The following is a 16213-nucleotide window of genomic DNA, read 5'->3' as shown; positions in this document are numbered from 1 at the left end:
TTCAATGAAAAAAGCAGTTGAACATTTACTGAGTTGTCAGGTTTCAAAATTTAAATTTTTCTCTTTTCTTCCACATTTAAAATTTGAAAAGGATTATGAGCTGTGTCCCAATAAAGATTAGAACAGATCTAAACCATTGATTTTGGACAGCAAATCGTGACCATCAATTTTGAGTCCAGATTATAATTTCTTTTTGAATTTTTTTATTCCCTGAATTACCCAAAAAAGAAACTTTTTGAATTGTGGAGTGTGAAAGCAAACACGTGTCAGAAGGAGAAGCAGCCACGTGTCAGAAGTTGCCAAAGAATGGCTTTGTCTTAGAATATAAGATATGCAGAAAGCATGAACAATTCATAAATCATGACACATGCAGATAAAAGAAATGATGTAGAGTGGTAAAAAAAATTACCCTATCCATGCCAGAGTTCAACACCATACCTTGCTTCAGTTTTGTCTCCCCAAAACTCAGTTCATAGAAAACAGTTACTGGATGCAGAAGAAAAAATAGAACAATAAGTATCAAACACATGTGAGCCAAAAAAAAGAAGAAAAAACATTACTATGAAACAACATTATAACTAAATAAATAATAAAAAGTTAAAAGACAAAAAAAATTAAACAGAAATTACGATTATATATTCTTCATAGAAACAAAATCAATTTCTTTCATGAATTTCTCCAGATCCATGAAAATGGCGTGAAGAAAGTGGAAATGACGTGAAGAAATTATTGAAAAATAATAATAAAAAATGGAAGAAAGAGGAGATAACCATATACACTCAAAAAAATGACGTGAAGAATATCTTCAAAGAAATCAGAGATTCAAATGCTTCTAAGCATATCCACTCAAACTCGATCTAATCTGCAAAACGCAAAGGAACACTATAAGATGCAAAAAGAACAACAAAAAAATGAGAAAAATTTGATTAAATCTGCACGAAAAGAGAACGATGAAGAACAGGAGAAAGAACTACGAACAAAAAAATTGTGCACTGATAAAAAACGACAAACAGATAAAAAAAGAACGACTAAGAACATAAAGGATGAGTTTTTCCTCTGATATAGCAGCTGAAAAAAAAAAAGAACAGAAGAACAGGAGATAGAAGAAGATGAGAAGGCGTTTAGGGTTTTGTTAAATGTTTAACAATTTCAATGAAAAAAGCAGTTGAACATTTACTGAGTTGTCAGGTTTCAAAATTTAAATTTTTCTCTTTTCTTCCACATTTAAAATTTGAAAAGGATTATGAGCTGTGTCCCAATAAAGATTAGAACAGATCTAAACCATTGATTTTGGACAGCAAATCGTGACCATCAATTTTGAGTCCAGATTATAATTTCTTTTTGAATTTTTTTATTCCCTGAATTACCCAAAAAAGAAACTTTTTGAATTGTGGAGTGTGAAAGCAAACACGTGTCAGAAGGAGAAGCAGCCACGTGTCAGAAGTTGCCAAAGAATGGCTTTGTCTTAGAATATAAGATATGATCATGACTTGGTCAAACACCAAATATTGTGTTGGAATAAACAGATTAAAAAAAAAATCCACAAGAGCTTTGAATTAGTGATTTATGTAGAAATATTCTTAATAAATAATTGTCCATTACTTAGTTGTTTCGTAATTTTAGACTTAAATACAAGTGAATGCAAGTAGAGAGGTAAAATTTTATTTAATTATTTTTTCTTCAATATTAATGATATATATAGTTCCACCTTTTTCACTTTGAAAAAAACCAGTGTGTTTCTGCTTTAAAAGTTTCACGAACACGTTCGAAATAGACAGTTTTTCTTAAATGAAAGGGGTCCCCCTCATTCCGAACTAAGTTTAGTTCTTAACCTTTATAAATTTTTTAAATAGCATTTATGGATTTATTTTTTGTTGATTAAACACATTTAAAATATTTTAGCCTACCAAATAATTTTTTAGTAATATCCTCACAAAACTTATTTTTTCATTAGATTCCTAAAAATTGTGATTGTGGGATATAAAAAATTATACTTTACCAAACGCTCCCATACGCGCTTTACTCCTCGCAGTCGCAGGTGCCATACGGGATTGGGAGCGATGTTTCCGATGGAGTGGTTGTATTTTTATTTTTTATTTTTTTGTCTTTTGTCTGATTTTTAGATATTACTCATCAATTAATCGATTAAAAATGATTTAGAAAAATTGCCATTTCCCCCCTAAATTCAGTATTTTCTATTTCCAACTTTCATTACTTCTTTATAGGTTAGGAATTAATTTCTTAGGGATGTTTAACGTTCTCAATCTATTTTTCTCATAAAGAATGACACAATATTCTTTATTTTTTGATTTAAATTCTTTTGAGTTAATTATCTATATATTTTTTATATTTTTATGTATTTTTTATTTTGATATATACTTTTTAGTTAAATATCTATCTCTTGTTTAAAAAAAAAAATATTATCTCTTAAATATTATTTTTAAAAAATATTATTAATTTATTTTTTAATATTTTTCATGCATTAAAAGCATTCCATACACGATATAGTTGCTAGTTTTTTTTTTTAGTAAAGATAATTGCTAGTTTTTAGAACGACGAGATCTCTAAGTTGGCATTTAGTATAAGAGAAGTTTTATCTTAACTGGACTGCATTTATGGGAATCCCATTTTTAGGGATAAGAATGATAAAGTGGACAAACTATCACTCAATTTTCTTAAAAATAACATTTTGCATTCTCAACAAAATTTTATTTCCATTTTTGTTTTGTAAGAGAAATATTTTCATGAATATAAATAATTTTTAAAAAAATAACTTGATACAAAAATATAATGAAAAAAAAAAATTAACACAACATGACCTATACACTGATCATCATAAAAGAAAAAACTTTTAACATTATAAACAAGGGAAAAGTGTTTGTCATTTTAAATGACATAACACTCTGTCCTTTTAAGAGAGAGACAGACACAGAAAAACAAATTTTATTTAAATTTTAAATTAAAAAAAACCATCCACTTTCTCTCTCCCATTATTTCTATTTTTCTGTGTCTATCTCTCCTCTAAAATGACATAACTTATGTCATTTAAAATGACAAACACCAAACCTTATAAACAATTCAAAAATATAAAAAATATATCTTATTACATCGATATTTAAGTTAAGAAAATTATATATATTTAAATTTTTATATAAATAAATCTCGTAGATTTAAAACCATGATAATCTAATCTAATGTAAATTTTTTATTGAAACATACCCCATTAATGCGTAGTATTATATGATATTGATACTAGATTTTTTTCCCGCACTTCTGACATCACAAACTAAAAATAAATAAATAATGCATTCCCTATTAGCATTGCAGCAAATTCTAATATATATTACTGTGATAAACCCTCTTTTAATCTTTCTTCTTGGTTCCATCTTCTGAGATGGCCATTTTCAATAAGAAACTAAAGTAAATTTTTTTATTAAATAAAATATTTTCAAGCAGACAATTTATAGAATAATCCAAATTTATATATTCAATCAGAATAGATTAATTTTTCAGTTAGTTGTTTTTTAAAAGTAAAACGTACTTTTCTGAAATTATTTTTTAAATTCAAATTCAAACTTTTTTTATATAAAATATGTATAATTTGTTTTTAAAAATTATTCTAATATATTATTCAAATTTTATCTAAATTAATTATTCTCATATTTTCATAATTCTAAATATTTTGATATTTGTTTTATACTTTAAATTTCACTAAAATTAAACTATTAATATAATGTATGATATTTTTTTAATAAATTAAAATGAAAATGATATAATATCAAATGATTATTAATCGCCCCGTAGTATTTATTTATGGTGAAATAATTTCTAACTTTAAACAAATTTTACCTGTAATATTATCAATTTGAACCATGCTTAAAAGGGGGCTTATGGAAAACAACGAAAGTGGAAAAGGTGGTCCCCCTATATCTCATCTAGCCTTTGCTGATAATTTAACGATTTTCATGGAGGCCAGGTAGGACCAATTGGATGTGCTACTTAAGTGTCTTAACTTGTTTGAAGAAGCTTCACGAGAAAAATTCAGTGTGGAGAAAACTAGTGTTTTTTTCTCTAGGAATACTAGTGATGAAGTGGCTAAAAGAATTGTGCAGAGAAGTGGTTTCAAGCAAGTGAAAAATGTAGGGCGCTATCTTGGTGCAATGATGCAACATAGTAAGGTTTCAAAGGATCATTATGTTGGTATAGTAGATAATATCACATGTAAGCTTAATGCTTGGCAAAAGCAATGTCTCTCTCAAGTGGGGAGGATTACATTAGTTCAATTGATCTTAGCATCTATTCCTTATTTCCAGATGCAAAGCTATAAGATTCCATCTTCCATTTGTTCTGATATAGAAAGATTGGAAAAAGGTTTCATTTGGGGTGACATAGATAGTAAAAAAGCTCATCATGCTATTAGTTTTGATATGAATGATTTTTTTTAGTTAAAAAAGCTTGGCAGTATTTTACATAACCAAATCACTTATGGGTCGAGGTTCTTCGTGTTAAATATGGGACGGCTAAATGAAATAATGGTCTGTTTGAGGTGCGTAGTGATGATTCAAATTTATAGAGGAATTTATGTCGGGTCTGGAAGGTTATGGAGAATAGGATGGTATATGATCTTGGGGATGGAAAAGATATCAAATTTTGGCAAGATTAATGGATTTATCAAAATATTTCCCTGCTAGATTATATAACCGATAAGGAGTCTATGAGCAATTTAAAGGCTAAAGTTGTTGATATGGTGTTGCCTTTTGGTGATTGGAATTATGAAATGTTGAAGAACCTGCTCCCATATGATGTTTCAAATAATCCGAAAAGTATTCTTCCTTCGATAGAGACTGATGAGCATGATAGATTAACGTGGAACTTGGAAGAAGCTAACACTATCTTTGTGAAGGCTATTTATGATGTCCTTCTTGCGCAAGCCGTTATTTTCAATCCTATTGGTGATTTGTGGTCTGTTTTATGGAGATGGAAGGGTTCGCAAAAAATTAAAATTTTTATGTGAAAAGTGATTCATAAATGTCTTCTTACTAAGTGTATTGCGACTAAGTGGGGAGTAGGTAGCGACTTATGCCCAGTTTGTAATCTTGAGAGTGAGTCTTTATCTCATACTCTCAGGGATTGCCAAATTATTAAGGAACTTTGGCTGAAAGTAATACATCATGGGGAGTTGAGCCATTTTTTAGTGGTGATATGAATCGATAGATCTCTTACAATTTTGATTCGAAAAGAGTTGATGTTTTGGGTGCTCATTGGTTCACTATTTTCTTTATTACCTGCTGGAAAATTTGGATTTGGCGCAATGAAGTTTTGCATGGTGGCACTACGGATCTAGTGAATGTCAGGGAAGCTAATATTCACAGACTAGTGAAGGAGGTGGATGATGCTATTAGTAAATCATCTCATAATATTGAGGGAAGAAGAACAACTATATCAGAAGTTTTTTGGCAATTTCCTAAGTCTGGTGTTATAAAGGTTAATTCGGATGGGGCTTCTCGTGGTAACCCTGGTCCTGCGGCGTGTGGTGATGTAATGCGAGATGCTTAAAGGAATTGGCTTGGAGGTTGTGCTTATAAATTGGGTGTATGTTCATCATTTAGAGTAGAATTGTAGGGTGTTTTCAAGGGTCTTTAGATGGCCTAGAATGCTGGTCATCAAAATGTAATCAATGAAAGTGACTCAGCCTGTGTGATCACTGTGTTCACTAATCAAAGTGTAACAGTCCGTGAGAATCATTTGATTTATCGAATACAGACATGTATAGATAAAGATTGGACAATAACTTTTTAATATGTTCTTAGGGAAGGCAATGCTTGTGCTAACTGATTGGCAAATCATATTTTAGACAAAGATGATCAGGTAGACCATATGGTTTGGCGGGCTCCCCCTTCTAGATTTCGTTTCTTGCTTCTTGCTGATGTAATGGGAAGATATCGCAAGCATGTCTTACCGTAGTTAGGCTTTATTTTTTTGTTTTGTCGCTTCATTTGTCTTGGCTCAAGCCTTTTGCTTACAAAAAAATAAAAAATAAAAAATCATGCTTAAAAAAAAATTAATTAGGTTAAAGTTTTCGACTAAAGAAAATATAGGAAAAAGTATATTAAAAATAAAAATAAAAAAATATAGGAAAAAGAATTAATATTTAGAGATATGATATTATTATTACCAATTAATATCATTATCAATGTCACTACCAGTATGTATCACCGATAAATCAATCATGTTGATTCAAATGTTATGATTTAATTTTTTAAAAATCTTTTTCTTCTCTCTATAATTAATTTTTTATATTTATTTTTATCTTTGTATGATTATAATTCATCATATTTAATGCTTTCACTAAATAATAATATATAAAAATAAAAATAATTACTGAATTAATATAAATCGATGTAACGGTTAAACATAGACATCGCATCTCTAATATTTAATATTGAGACTGAATATTTGATGCATTTCTTGTTGTATAAGATTTGAAGATGCTACTTTAAAAGCGACGCAGTCACAGACCCCTCTTTTGATTTCATTCTTCGTTCCATCTTCTGAGATCGCAAAGTGCCAAACCCTAACCCTAAACCTAGATATTGGAATTGTTCGTCAAAGACTGAAATTGTGTTGCTCTCTGTAATCCCCTTCGCGCAATCATGGCGACGACGTTGGTGAGCTCCGCTGGTGGGATGCTGGCGATGCTGAACGAGTCCCATCTCGAGCTCAAGCTTCACGCTCTCTCCAACCTCAACAAATTGGTTGACAGCTTCTGGCCCGAGATCTCCACTAGTGTCCCCCTCATGTACGCATTTTCCTTTTCCTTCTCAATCTCTGAACTTGAATTCCTTCGATTTGGGGTTTTCGGGTGGTTTTTCTTTATGTGGTTATGCCTTTTAAGGTGAAAGTAGTTTGGTTTCAATTGATATGCCCTTTTAGTTTCTCTGAATATATTAATCAATAATTAAGAGAAAAAAAATATATAACTGTTTAATTATAATGGTTGACTAGTATTCGGCTTTAATCACGTTCCAGTATTTAAAATTCTATTTGTAGGGGTCCATTGCATTCATGTAGCAACTCACTTCCCATATACATTTAGTAATAAAAGCCATTATTCAATGTAGTCTTGCAAGTATAGTTTCTCAGTCAATAATGAAATCGTTGTAGCTGAAGCTTCTTTATACTACAATTTGAAGGTTGTTATTGAAGCTTTCTGTCCTTATTTAGCTTGATGGCACGATTGTTCTCCCGTCTGTTGTTTGGTTTATTTGAATCTTTGGTGCGAATGGTTTGAAATGGGAATGTTGAAGGCTAAACATGTGTCTTTTGTTATACTTGTTAAACAGAGAGAGTTTGTATGAAGATGAGGAGTTTGATCAACATCAAAGGCAACTTGCTGCACTTCTTGTATCAAAGGTATTATTGTTCTGCTAATTATTTGAACTAGCATCTTCTATTGAAAATTTCTTGTTATGCCATTTTTGCTTAATGAAATCATTTTCTTCAAGTAGCTCAGTTGTCATGGTTTGTTTTTCATTATATTTTGAGACTTAAGAAATAAAGATTGGCTTTCATCCCTTTTGATTTTTGACTCAGCTTCTATAGCCATCACCAGGGGAGATATGTTTTCTCACTCCCATAATTTGTTATTCGTAGATACTGAAGTTGGTCTCATGGTTTGTCTTTTATGATCTAATTTTGTTGCACTCATTGATATTCAGGTCTTTTATTACTTGGGTGAACTTAATGACTCATTATCTTATGCCCTTGGAGCTGGTCCTTTGTTTGATGTTTCCCAGGATTCTGACTATGTGCATACTCTTCTTGGTGAGAATTATTATCTGATTTGTTTTTTTTTTTTTGGATAAAGCTACAGACCTTGCCAGGGGCATCCTTTTTTTTTATGAAAGTCGGTTTTGATTGGTGAAATTGGTTCAGTTGTTACTTGTTATTGGTTTGATTTATTTCATTTTAATAAACTTAAAAATAGTGTTGTTGATATAAATTAATTTCGACCTACAGTTAAAACATAATAATTTCCAATGGACATTCTGTTTATTTTCTTCTATCTTCAGCTAAAGCCATAGATGAATATACTAGTCTTAAGTGTAAGGCAGCAGAGTCAAGTGGTGAATCTATCAATGTGGACTCAAGGTTGGAAGCAATTGTCGAGAGAATGTTGGATAAGTATGTAAGCCATAATCATTCTTATGGTTTAGTTATCCGAATGTACCTTAACTCTTGGAGTTCCCTAATTTTTTATTGCTTTTCCGAAATTTAGGTGTATCGTGGATGGAAAATACCAGCAAGCAATGGGAACTGCCATTGAATGCAGGAGATTGGATAAACTAGAGGAAGCAATCACTAAGAGCGACAACATTCAAGGAACTCTATCATATTGCATTTATGTCTCTCACTCCTTTGTGAATCTCAGGGAATACAGACTGGAGGTAAGGGAAACGAAGATTATGTAGTTGTATTTAAGTCCTATGCATTGCATGTATCTGGTGAATTTTTCTTTTCCTCTTACCTCCCTTCCAATTTAGTTATGGGGTTGTATTCTATTGAGGTTAGTTGTGGTTTTAATTATCTTTGAAATTATCTCTTGGGGCTTTGATACTTAATTGGAATCTTGAATCTTTATCAACTGTGGTACTTAAACTAGATGAACATTTAGCCTGCGAGACAGGTTTATGCTGTCAATAATGTGGAAGATCTGATGAAATACTATGTGAATTTGGAAACGAAAAAATTGTAGGAATGAATAAAATTTGTTCTTTGAAAACACATGACTTGAAACTTGCATAATGTAAGACTCTTTAACAATGGTGTTTCTGACAGAAGGTTTACATTGATCCCCATTCTTTCTGTCCAGGTTCTCCGTCTCCTTGTTAAAATATTTCAAAAGCTTCCTTCACCAGATTATCTGAGCATTTGTCAGTGTCTTATGTTCTTGGATGAGCCAGAGGGTGTAGCAAGCACATTAGAAAAACTTCTACGTTCTGAAAACAAAGATGATGCTCTTTTGGCATTTCAAATAGCTTTTGATTTGGTGGAGAATGAGCACCAAGCTTTTCTTCTAAATGTTAGAGATCGCCTAGCGTCATCAAAGTCTCAGCCTTCAGAATCTGCACAGCCAAAACCCAGTGATGTAGATTCTAATCAGAATGCCAGTGTGAACGGACCAGATGATGTTCAAATGACAGATGGTGATTTGGCTTCTATTGTCAACGTGCCTGAGGATCCAAGTGAAATAATGTATGCTGAGAGATTAAACAGAATAAAGGGTATTTTGTCTGGGGAAACTTCAATACAGTTGACTCTGCAGTTCCTTTACAGTCATAACAAGTGAGGCAATTTTCTTTTGTCATATTTTAGTACATCATTATTTCTTTGTTGGTTTAATTCTCCTTGAGGCTCTTATACTTCTTGGATGAAATTTGCATTTAGATCCGACCTCCTTATTCTGAAGACAATAAAGCAATCCGTGGAGATGAGGAATAGTGTCTGCCACAGTGCAACAATATATGCCAATGCAATAATGCATGCTGGAACAACAGTGGATACTTTCCTGAGGGAAAATTTGGTTAGTTATTATAGCTCACTTTCTCATTTTGTCCCCCCATCCGCACAATTTCCTGTGCAGTTTATTTGCTTTCCATTCTTAATATTTTTATCCCTTGAAAATTTTAGGATTGGTTGAGCAGAGCTACTAATTGGGCCAAATTTAGTGCAACGGCTGGTCTCGGTGTTATCCATAGAGGCCATTTGCAGCAGGGAAGGTCACTGATGGCACCTTACTTACCTCAGGGTGGGACTGGTGGCGGTGGTAGTCCGTACTCAGAAGGTGGTGCTCTGTATGCCCTTGGTCTTATTCACGCTAACCATGGAGAGGGCATCAAACAATTTCTTCGTGATAGCCTGCGCAGTACTACTGTTGAGGTGCTCATAAATGATGATCATGTTGTTTTTGTAAAAAATTAAAAATAGCCTATGGTTATATTTAATGTGAGTTTTATGGGGCAGGTTATTCAACATGGTGCATGTCTAGGTCTTGGGTTGGCATCCCTAGGAACTGCTGATGAGGATATTTATGAAGAAATAAAAAATGCTCTCTACACTGATAGTGCTGTTGCTGGTGAAGCTGCTGGTATCAGTATGGGCTTACTCATGGTTGGAACAGGCAGTGAAAAGGCAAATGAGATGCTCACTTATGCACATGAGACACAACATGAAAAGATCATAAGGTAAAGGTGTTTCACTTAACAAGGTGTGAAACCGTGGCTTCTCTTGCTTTGATATTTATATGGTTGTTTAATGTTTCAGGGGGTTAGCACTGGGAATAGCTCTTACGGTTTATGGAAGAGAAGAAGAAGCAGACACTTTGATTGAGCAGATGACTCGGGATCAGGATCCGATATTGCGTTACGGTGGCATGTATGCATTGGCCTTGGCTTACAGGGGAACAGCAAACAATAAGGCCATTCGTCAGTTACTGCACTTCGCTGTGTCTGATGTGAGTGATGATGTCAGGAGGACTGCAGTTCTAGCATTAGGATTTGTGTTGTACTCTGATCCAGAGCAGGTTAGTATTATCCTTTTTTTTCCTCCTTGTTTGAATTACTTTTACGTGGTTGTATGCTTTTTTGGGTAATTTTGTTGAGATTTGCAATGCTACATTCCTACATTGCAGACTCCACGAATTGTTTCCCTCCTATCAGAATCTTACAATCCACATGTTCGATATGGAGCGGCTCTTGCTGTGGGCATTTCCTGTGCGGGTACAGGTCTCAGTGAGGCTATATCTTTGCTGGAGCCCTTGACATTGGATGTTGTTGATTTTGTTCGTCAAGGTGCCCTCATAGCCATGGCTATGGTCATGGTTCAGATCAGTGAAGCTAGTGATTCACGTGTTGGAACATTCAGGTAAGGAATTCCTATTTTGTGTACATCGAAGCAATGAATTTCTTGTTTTTTGACATTCCTTGTGTTCTAGGCGACAATTGGAGAAAATTATTCTGGACAAGCATGAGGATACCATGAGCAAGATGGGAGCAATTTTGGCATCTGGAATCCTTGATGCCGGCGGAAGAAATGTGACCATAAGATTACTTTCTAAGACAAAACATGATAAAATTACGGCAGTGGTTGGTCTTGCAGTTTTCAGCCAGTTTTGGTATTGGTACCCTCTTATCTATTTCATAAGCTTGGCCTTTTCTCCCACTGCTTTTATCGGTCTGAACTATGATCTGAAGTCTCCAAAGTTTGAGTTCTTGTCACATGCAAAGCCTTCACTTTTTGAATACCCTAAGCCTACTACAGTTCTCACCACTACGTCAACTGTGAAACTTCCCACAGCTGTTCTGTCAACATCAGCTAAGGCCAAAGCTAGGGCTAAGAAAGTGGAAGAACAAAAGGCTAATGCGGAGACCTCATCTGGTACTGACTCTACATCAGTTATTCCAAGTGCTGGAAAAGGAAAGTCTTCCACTGAGAAGGATGGAGACACCATGCAGGTAATGCATATTATGTTTGTTTTATTAGTTAATGAAGGCTTTCATTAGATCTTTCTGAATTCATGCCACCATGTAGATGACTGTTAGAGGATTAGAAAATCAAGAGGATAAGGATGGGGCTGAAGTTATTCTTTAGGTTGCTTGCTAGAATGCAATATGTGTGATTTGTATTGGCTGCTAAGAGTGTTCCTTGTTTTCTTCCTCATTGTTTAGTCTGGAGGATGGATACTGATCACCCCTGCCTCAAATTTTTTGTTTTGTATGGTGGCTCTGATGGTTGGGAAGTTTTATTGACTAGCTTATAGTTAATATTTTTTGTTTTGTATGGTAGCTAAATTGCTGGCAAGATGACTTGGCTGTGATTTGATCCTGAGACCAATTAGGTCTCCGAAGGGACTTGGTGCCCCTTGAACTATGCCTCTTGGGCTGGATGCTAATTTTTTGCATGTAGGGCCCTGATGGTAGAAAAAAAAATTATGTTTAATGCAAAATTAATATTATTCTTGCAAATATTGTTGATTGCAATATGTTGTCAGATACATGACTTGTCACATCACAAGTATATTTCAGGTGAAATATCTATAATTTCTATTTATATACTAAATGACATTTTTAAACTTCTGCATTTTTTGAAGGTTGATAGCCCAACTGAAAAGAAATCAGAGCCTGAGCCTTCTTTTGAGATTCTGACAAATCCTGCAAGGGTGGTTCCTGCTCAGGAGAAGTTTATTAAATTTTTGCAGGACAGCAGATACGTTCCAGTTAAGTTAGCTCCTTCAGGATTTGTGCTTCTTAAAGACTTGCGTCCCACCGAGCCAGAAGTGCTCGCTCTCACCGACACACCCTCATCTACCACGTCAGCCACTGGTGGTTCGGCCGCAGGATTACAGAGTTCTTCATCAGCTATGGCTGTGGATGAGGAACCTCAACCTCCTCAACCATTTGAGTACACCTCATGAGCTTGGTCCTGATTCGTAATAGTCCAAATATTCATCATGGTGCTTTGAAAATTGGTTCTCCCGAGGAGAGTAGCTACATGAATGGTTCGAGGCACTACTGCTATGTTGCCCACTTGAAATAGGGTTCCGGGGCGTGGAATTTCTTTTTTGTTATTGCACTACTAGTGTGATCTTTGCTCCATTATGTGGTCAATCTGTGAACTTGTTATTACTATATTTTTTCAAAGAAGTGGGGGCACCGAAGCAGCGTGCGGCCAATCGGCAGTATTTTGTGTTTTTGTAGTATCCCATTTGTTTTTGAACACTCCAATTTCTGTCACTAAATTTGGGTCAAGGATTCTGTTCGTAGAGTAGTAGCATTGTTAAGAGTTTCTTTCTCTCAAAAAGATTCTTAACTCATGCTTACAATTAACAGTTCGCAATCCCGAATTTCTGAAATGAATCAAGCTCACTTGTCTCTGATTCATTATGTGCAGTTGTTGTATAAAACACAAGTGAATGGGTTAGATTTATATTTTGTGTAATCAATTTATAACGAATTAAGGTTATGGCCTCTGCAAAAGGGCTAAAGAATGATTCAATCAGATGTGATGAAGGGTCCGAATGACAACTTTTTCGGAATTATTATTATTTTTTTTTAATTTCTGTTCTCGTGAACAAAATTGAATAGAAAACTTGTTTGGTAAAATCGGTTTATTTTTTTGTTTTCGGGATGAATCAGTTTAATTTTTGTGCTGGAGAACAGAAAATAGAATTAGAAAACTTCTGTTTTTTTGTTTGGGAACACAAAATGAGAAACACATATTTCTCTTAATAACTTTCCATCTCTACCGTCATCTCCATCACCACCATCATCCAACACGACCACTGCCACCATCGTCATTGCTGCCGTCATATCACTAGTGCTGTTGTGACCACACTCCACCACCACAATGTCACCTCCACCCATCACTACCACCATGCCACCATCACCACCACCACAACTATCACCGTTGCAACCATCACTATTACCGTCACTGTCACCACCACTAGGGGTGTGCGTGGAGCGGTTCATAACCGATTTTAACAAAAACTGAACCGAACCGGATTTAAATGGTTTGGTTTTCAAACCGAACCAGTTTTTTCTTTTAAAACCGGTTTTTAATTTTCTAAACTGGTTTGAAATCGGTTTATGGTTTATAACCGGTTTTGATTTAAAACCGGTTTAATGACGATTACTCACATAACAAGCAACCACCTTGGTTCATATTTACCTAGGGTCCTTGAAGGACCCAACTAAGCTTCCGAAATATCTTTTACAATTTTTAACAATTCCTAGTTCCAAAATCATACAATGGCCGAAGCCAATAACAAAGGAAACTAGGGATTTTCATCAATTCTTTTTACGCAACCATTGGTTCCTAGAACCCATACTTGACCCCAAGTTACTCATATATTCATATAACCATTTAAGCCTAAACTTTGCTTATTTTTCCTTCACAAGGCCGATGTAACACATACAAAGGAGTCAAGATGTCTCTCATTATTTCTTGAACCATTTCACTTCAAAATCATACTGAAGCCATGCATTAGAACCTAAACATACCACCAAAATAATTTTTAACAATATCAACCCCCACATAACCCTATAGGCCGAATTCAAAGTGGAGGGTTTTTCAAATGATTATTTTTTATACTTTCCAATTAATCACTAAGTTCACACTTCCAAATACATATAATCCTCCACAAACTAAGCAATTAAATTTTTTGCACACTAACCCTTAAATGCCCAATATGGCCGAACCCTATATGGTGGCCCAAGGGAATTTCTTTCAATTTTTTCTACACCCATTTTTACCACAAAAATATCACTGACTGTACTTTTTACCTCAAAAGTAACCCTAATTTATTTAATTAAGTCTTTTACTTAATTTAACCCATTTATGCATGATTAAATATTTAATCATATACCCTTTTCTAATTAAATGGATTAGGGATATTATAGGATACTTAGTTATTGAAATTCTATGCAGGTATGAGATTGTATAGATAATATAAAAGTATAAATTAAGAATGGTAATTACATAGATAGTAAACGTTAAGTCTTCCGCTTCAGGATTTAATTATCTGCGCTTAAAGGCATCATCATAAATAAGTTAACAATCTGATTATCAAAATTGGGGCGTTACATCTAAAGTATAAATGAAACAATAAAATACATAAATAAGAGATACATATTAAAAATATTCAATATTGAGGTAAATCCAACAAAAATAGAATAAAAAAAAATTAATAATTACATTTTTGCTTATGACAGTAAAAAAATTAATAATTAAATTACCTTAAAATTTATTTCTTTTGTTTTAAAATTCGGTTCACATAAAAAATTATCTTAATAAAATGGTAAAGAAATATATAATTGGAAAACCCCATCCTCTATTGGGTATTCGTCCTAAAGTATTAATAAATTCCTAACTTGAATATTAACATTTGTCTTGTATTTATTTATTTATTTATTTATGTATTTTACATTTTTAAAATAATGAAATAAGAAATATATATTTTAACATATTTTATTTCTGCTTTTATTGATTAATATAAAAAAAGTAATGTACAAATAATAAATTTTAATTATTAAAAAGAGAGAGAAATATTGTCGTTTTATTATATCTGTAACTGATCATGGAAAAGCAACGGACGGAAAAGAGAAAAGAGAGAGAGAGAGAGAGCATATTGTCGAATCTCAGTTTTCATAAACTATTTTACAAAACTGTTTTAAAAACAAAAAAATCAAAACACTTCCCCCAGATGTAATCCCTAATCACCTCACTAATCACTAATCACTAATCACTAATCCATACCTACGTTACGTGGACAGACAGACAGACAATAGCGTGTCTTTGTCACTAAAGACACTGTGCTTTGAATTTGTTGATCAGATATCAGATGATCAGAGATCAGATTATTTTATTTAATAAAAGAAATAATTTGGCATCGACTCTACAAGACCAGATTTGAAGTTGGTCTCCTTCTTGCAAACGGTTTTGAGAGACGACACTTTTCCATTCTTTGTTGAGAGAGTAAATGCTTGTACTTGTCATCTCCCACCTCTTGAGTATCAAACTATGTTCCCTTAAAGATGGATCCAACACCTTCACTTCCACACCCCGAAGAAGCCTTCCTTCCCTCTCATGCAAGGTTGCCTTCTCAGCCTCAGTCAAGAAATCACAACATATTTCTGACTGAGGCATCGATAGACGGTTGTGCTTGGCGCTCACATCTGTCTTGGAGAGATTCTTGCTCATCACAAATTGCATCTCGCTGCCGCCGCCGTTCAGCTCTCTCATATGGTTCTTGAATTCCTCAGGTAGAACCGGTGGGGTTGGTGAGGACTGTGGCGGTGATGGTGTTGGCGGTGATGAAGACGACGATGCATTGTTCTTTGTTGTCTTTCTTGATTTTTTATTATTCAGCGACGAGGGAGTGGGGCGCCATTCCTCATCGTCATCAAGCATTTCACGCCTTCTTTTCTTTTCTTTCTCTTTCTCTTTTTCTTTCTCTTTCTCTTTTTCTGGCGGCTTTGTCTTTGACGCCTCTCCTTGTTGCTGTTGTTGCTGTTGCAACTCTTCATCCTCTTCTTGGAAACAATTCTTAATCAGAGCCAATTCTTCATCGTTATAAAACTGTGGTGCAACGCGCGAAAGAAGTATATCACAAAAGTGAGGCCTAAAGGGTTTGGAAGACATCTTTTGACGCGTCTCC

General features: G+C 34.1%; 2 protein-coding genes across 2 annotated transcripts; one reads left to right on the top strand and one right to left on the bottom strand.

Moving 5' to 3' along the window:
- The first annotated feature begins 6497 nt into the window (after window positions 1-6497).
- Window positions 6498-13018, top strand: LOC133316794 (26S proteasome non-ATPase regulatory subunit 1 homolog A-like). The gene is made up of 13 exons (XM_061518570.1): window positions 6498-6799; window positions 7344-7413; window positions 7719-7824; window positions 8073-8184; window positions 8279-8447; window positions 8873-9345; window positions 9448-9583; window positions 9691-9939; window positions 10024-10244; window positions 10324-10582; window positions 10691-10923; window positions 10994-11513; window positions 12149-13018. The coding sequence occupies exons 1-13, from the start codon at window positions 6654-6656 to the stop codon at window positions 12470-12472; spliced, it is 3018 nt and encodes a 1005-aa protein (XP_061374554.1). The 5' UTR covers window positions 6498-6653; the 3' UTR covers window positions 12473-13018.
- Window positions 13019-15408: 2390 nt separating this feature from the next.
- On the bottom strand, window positions 15409-15966 carry LOC133316819 (B3 domain-containing protein At2g31720-like). Its single transcript, XM_061518603.1, has one exon. The coding sequence runs from the start codon at window positions 15964-15966 to the stop codon at window positions 15409-15411; it is 558 nt and encodes a 185-aa protein (XP_061374587.1).
- Between the last annotated feature and the right edge of the window lie 247 nt (window positions 15967-16213).

The sequence above is a fragment of the Gastrolobium bilobum genome, unplaced genomic scaffold (assembly GCF_033153095.1).
Source record: "Gastrolobium bilobum isolate Gb01-03AN ecotype WA unplaced genomic scaffold, APGP_CSIRO_Gbil_v1 utg993, whole genome shotgun sequence".
In the NCBI taxonomy this organism is placed as follows: Eukaryota; Viridiplantae; Streptophyta; class Magnoliopsida; order Fabales; family Fabaceae; genus Gastrolobium; species Gastrolobium bilobum.
This window is presented reverse-complemented; position numbering and strand designations above follow the sequence as displayed.

Excerpts from the sequence above, each read along its gene's own strand:
- LOC133316794 (XM_061518570.1), top strand. The coding sequence starts at position 6,654 with ATGGCGACGACGTTGGTGAGCTCCGCTGGTGGGATGCTGGCGATGCTG. Across the intron at positions 9,346-9,447 it reads TTCCTTTACAGTCATAACAA|ATCCGACCTCCTTATTCTGA; the intron begins GTGAGGCAATTT and ends ATTTGCATTTAG. Across the intron at positions 10,924-10,993 it reads TCACGTGTTGGAACATTCAG|GCGACAATTGGAGAAAATTA; the intron begins GTAAGGAATTCC and ends CTTGTGTTCTAG.
- LOC133316819 (XM_061518603.1), bottom strand. The coding sequence starts at position 15,966 with ATGCTTGATGACGATGAGGAATGGCGCCCCACTCCCTCGTCGCTGAAT.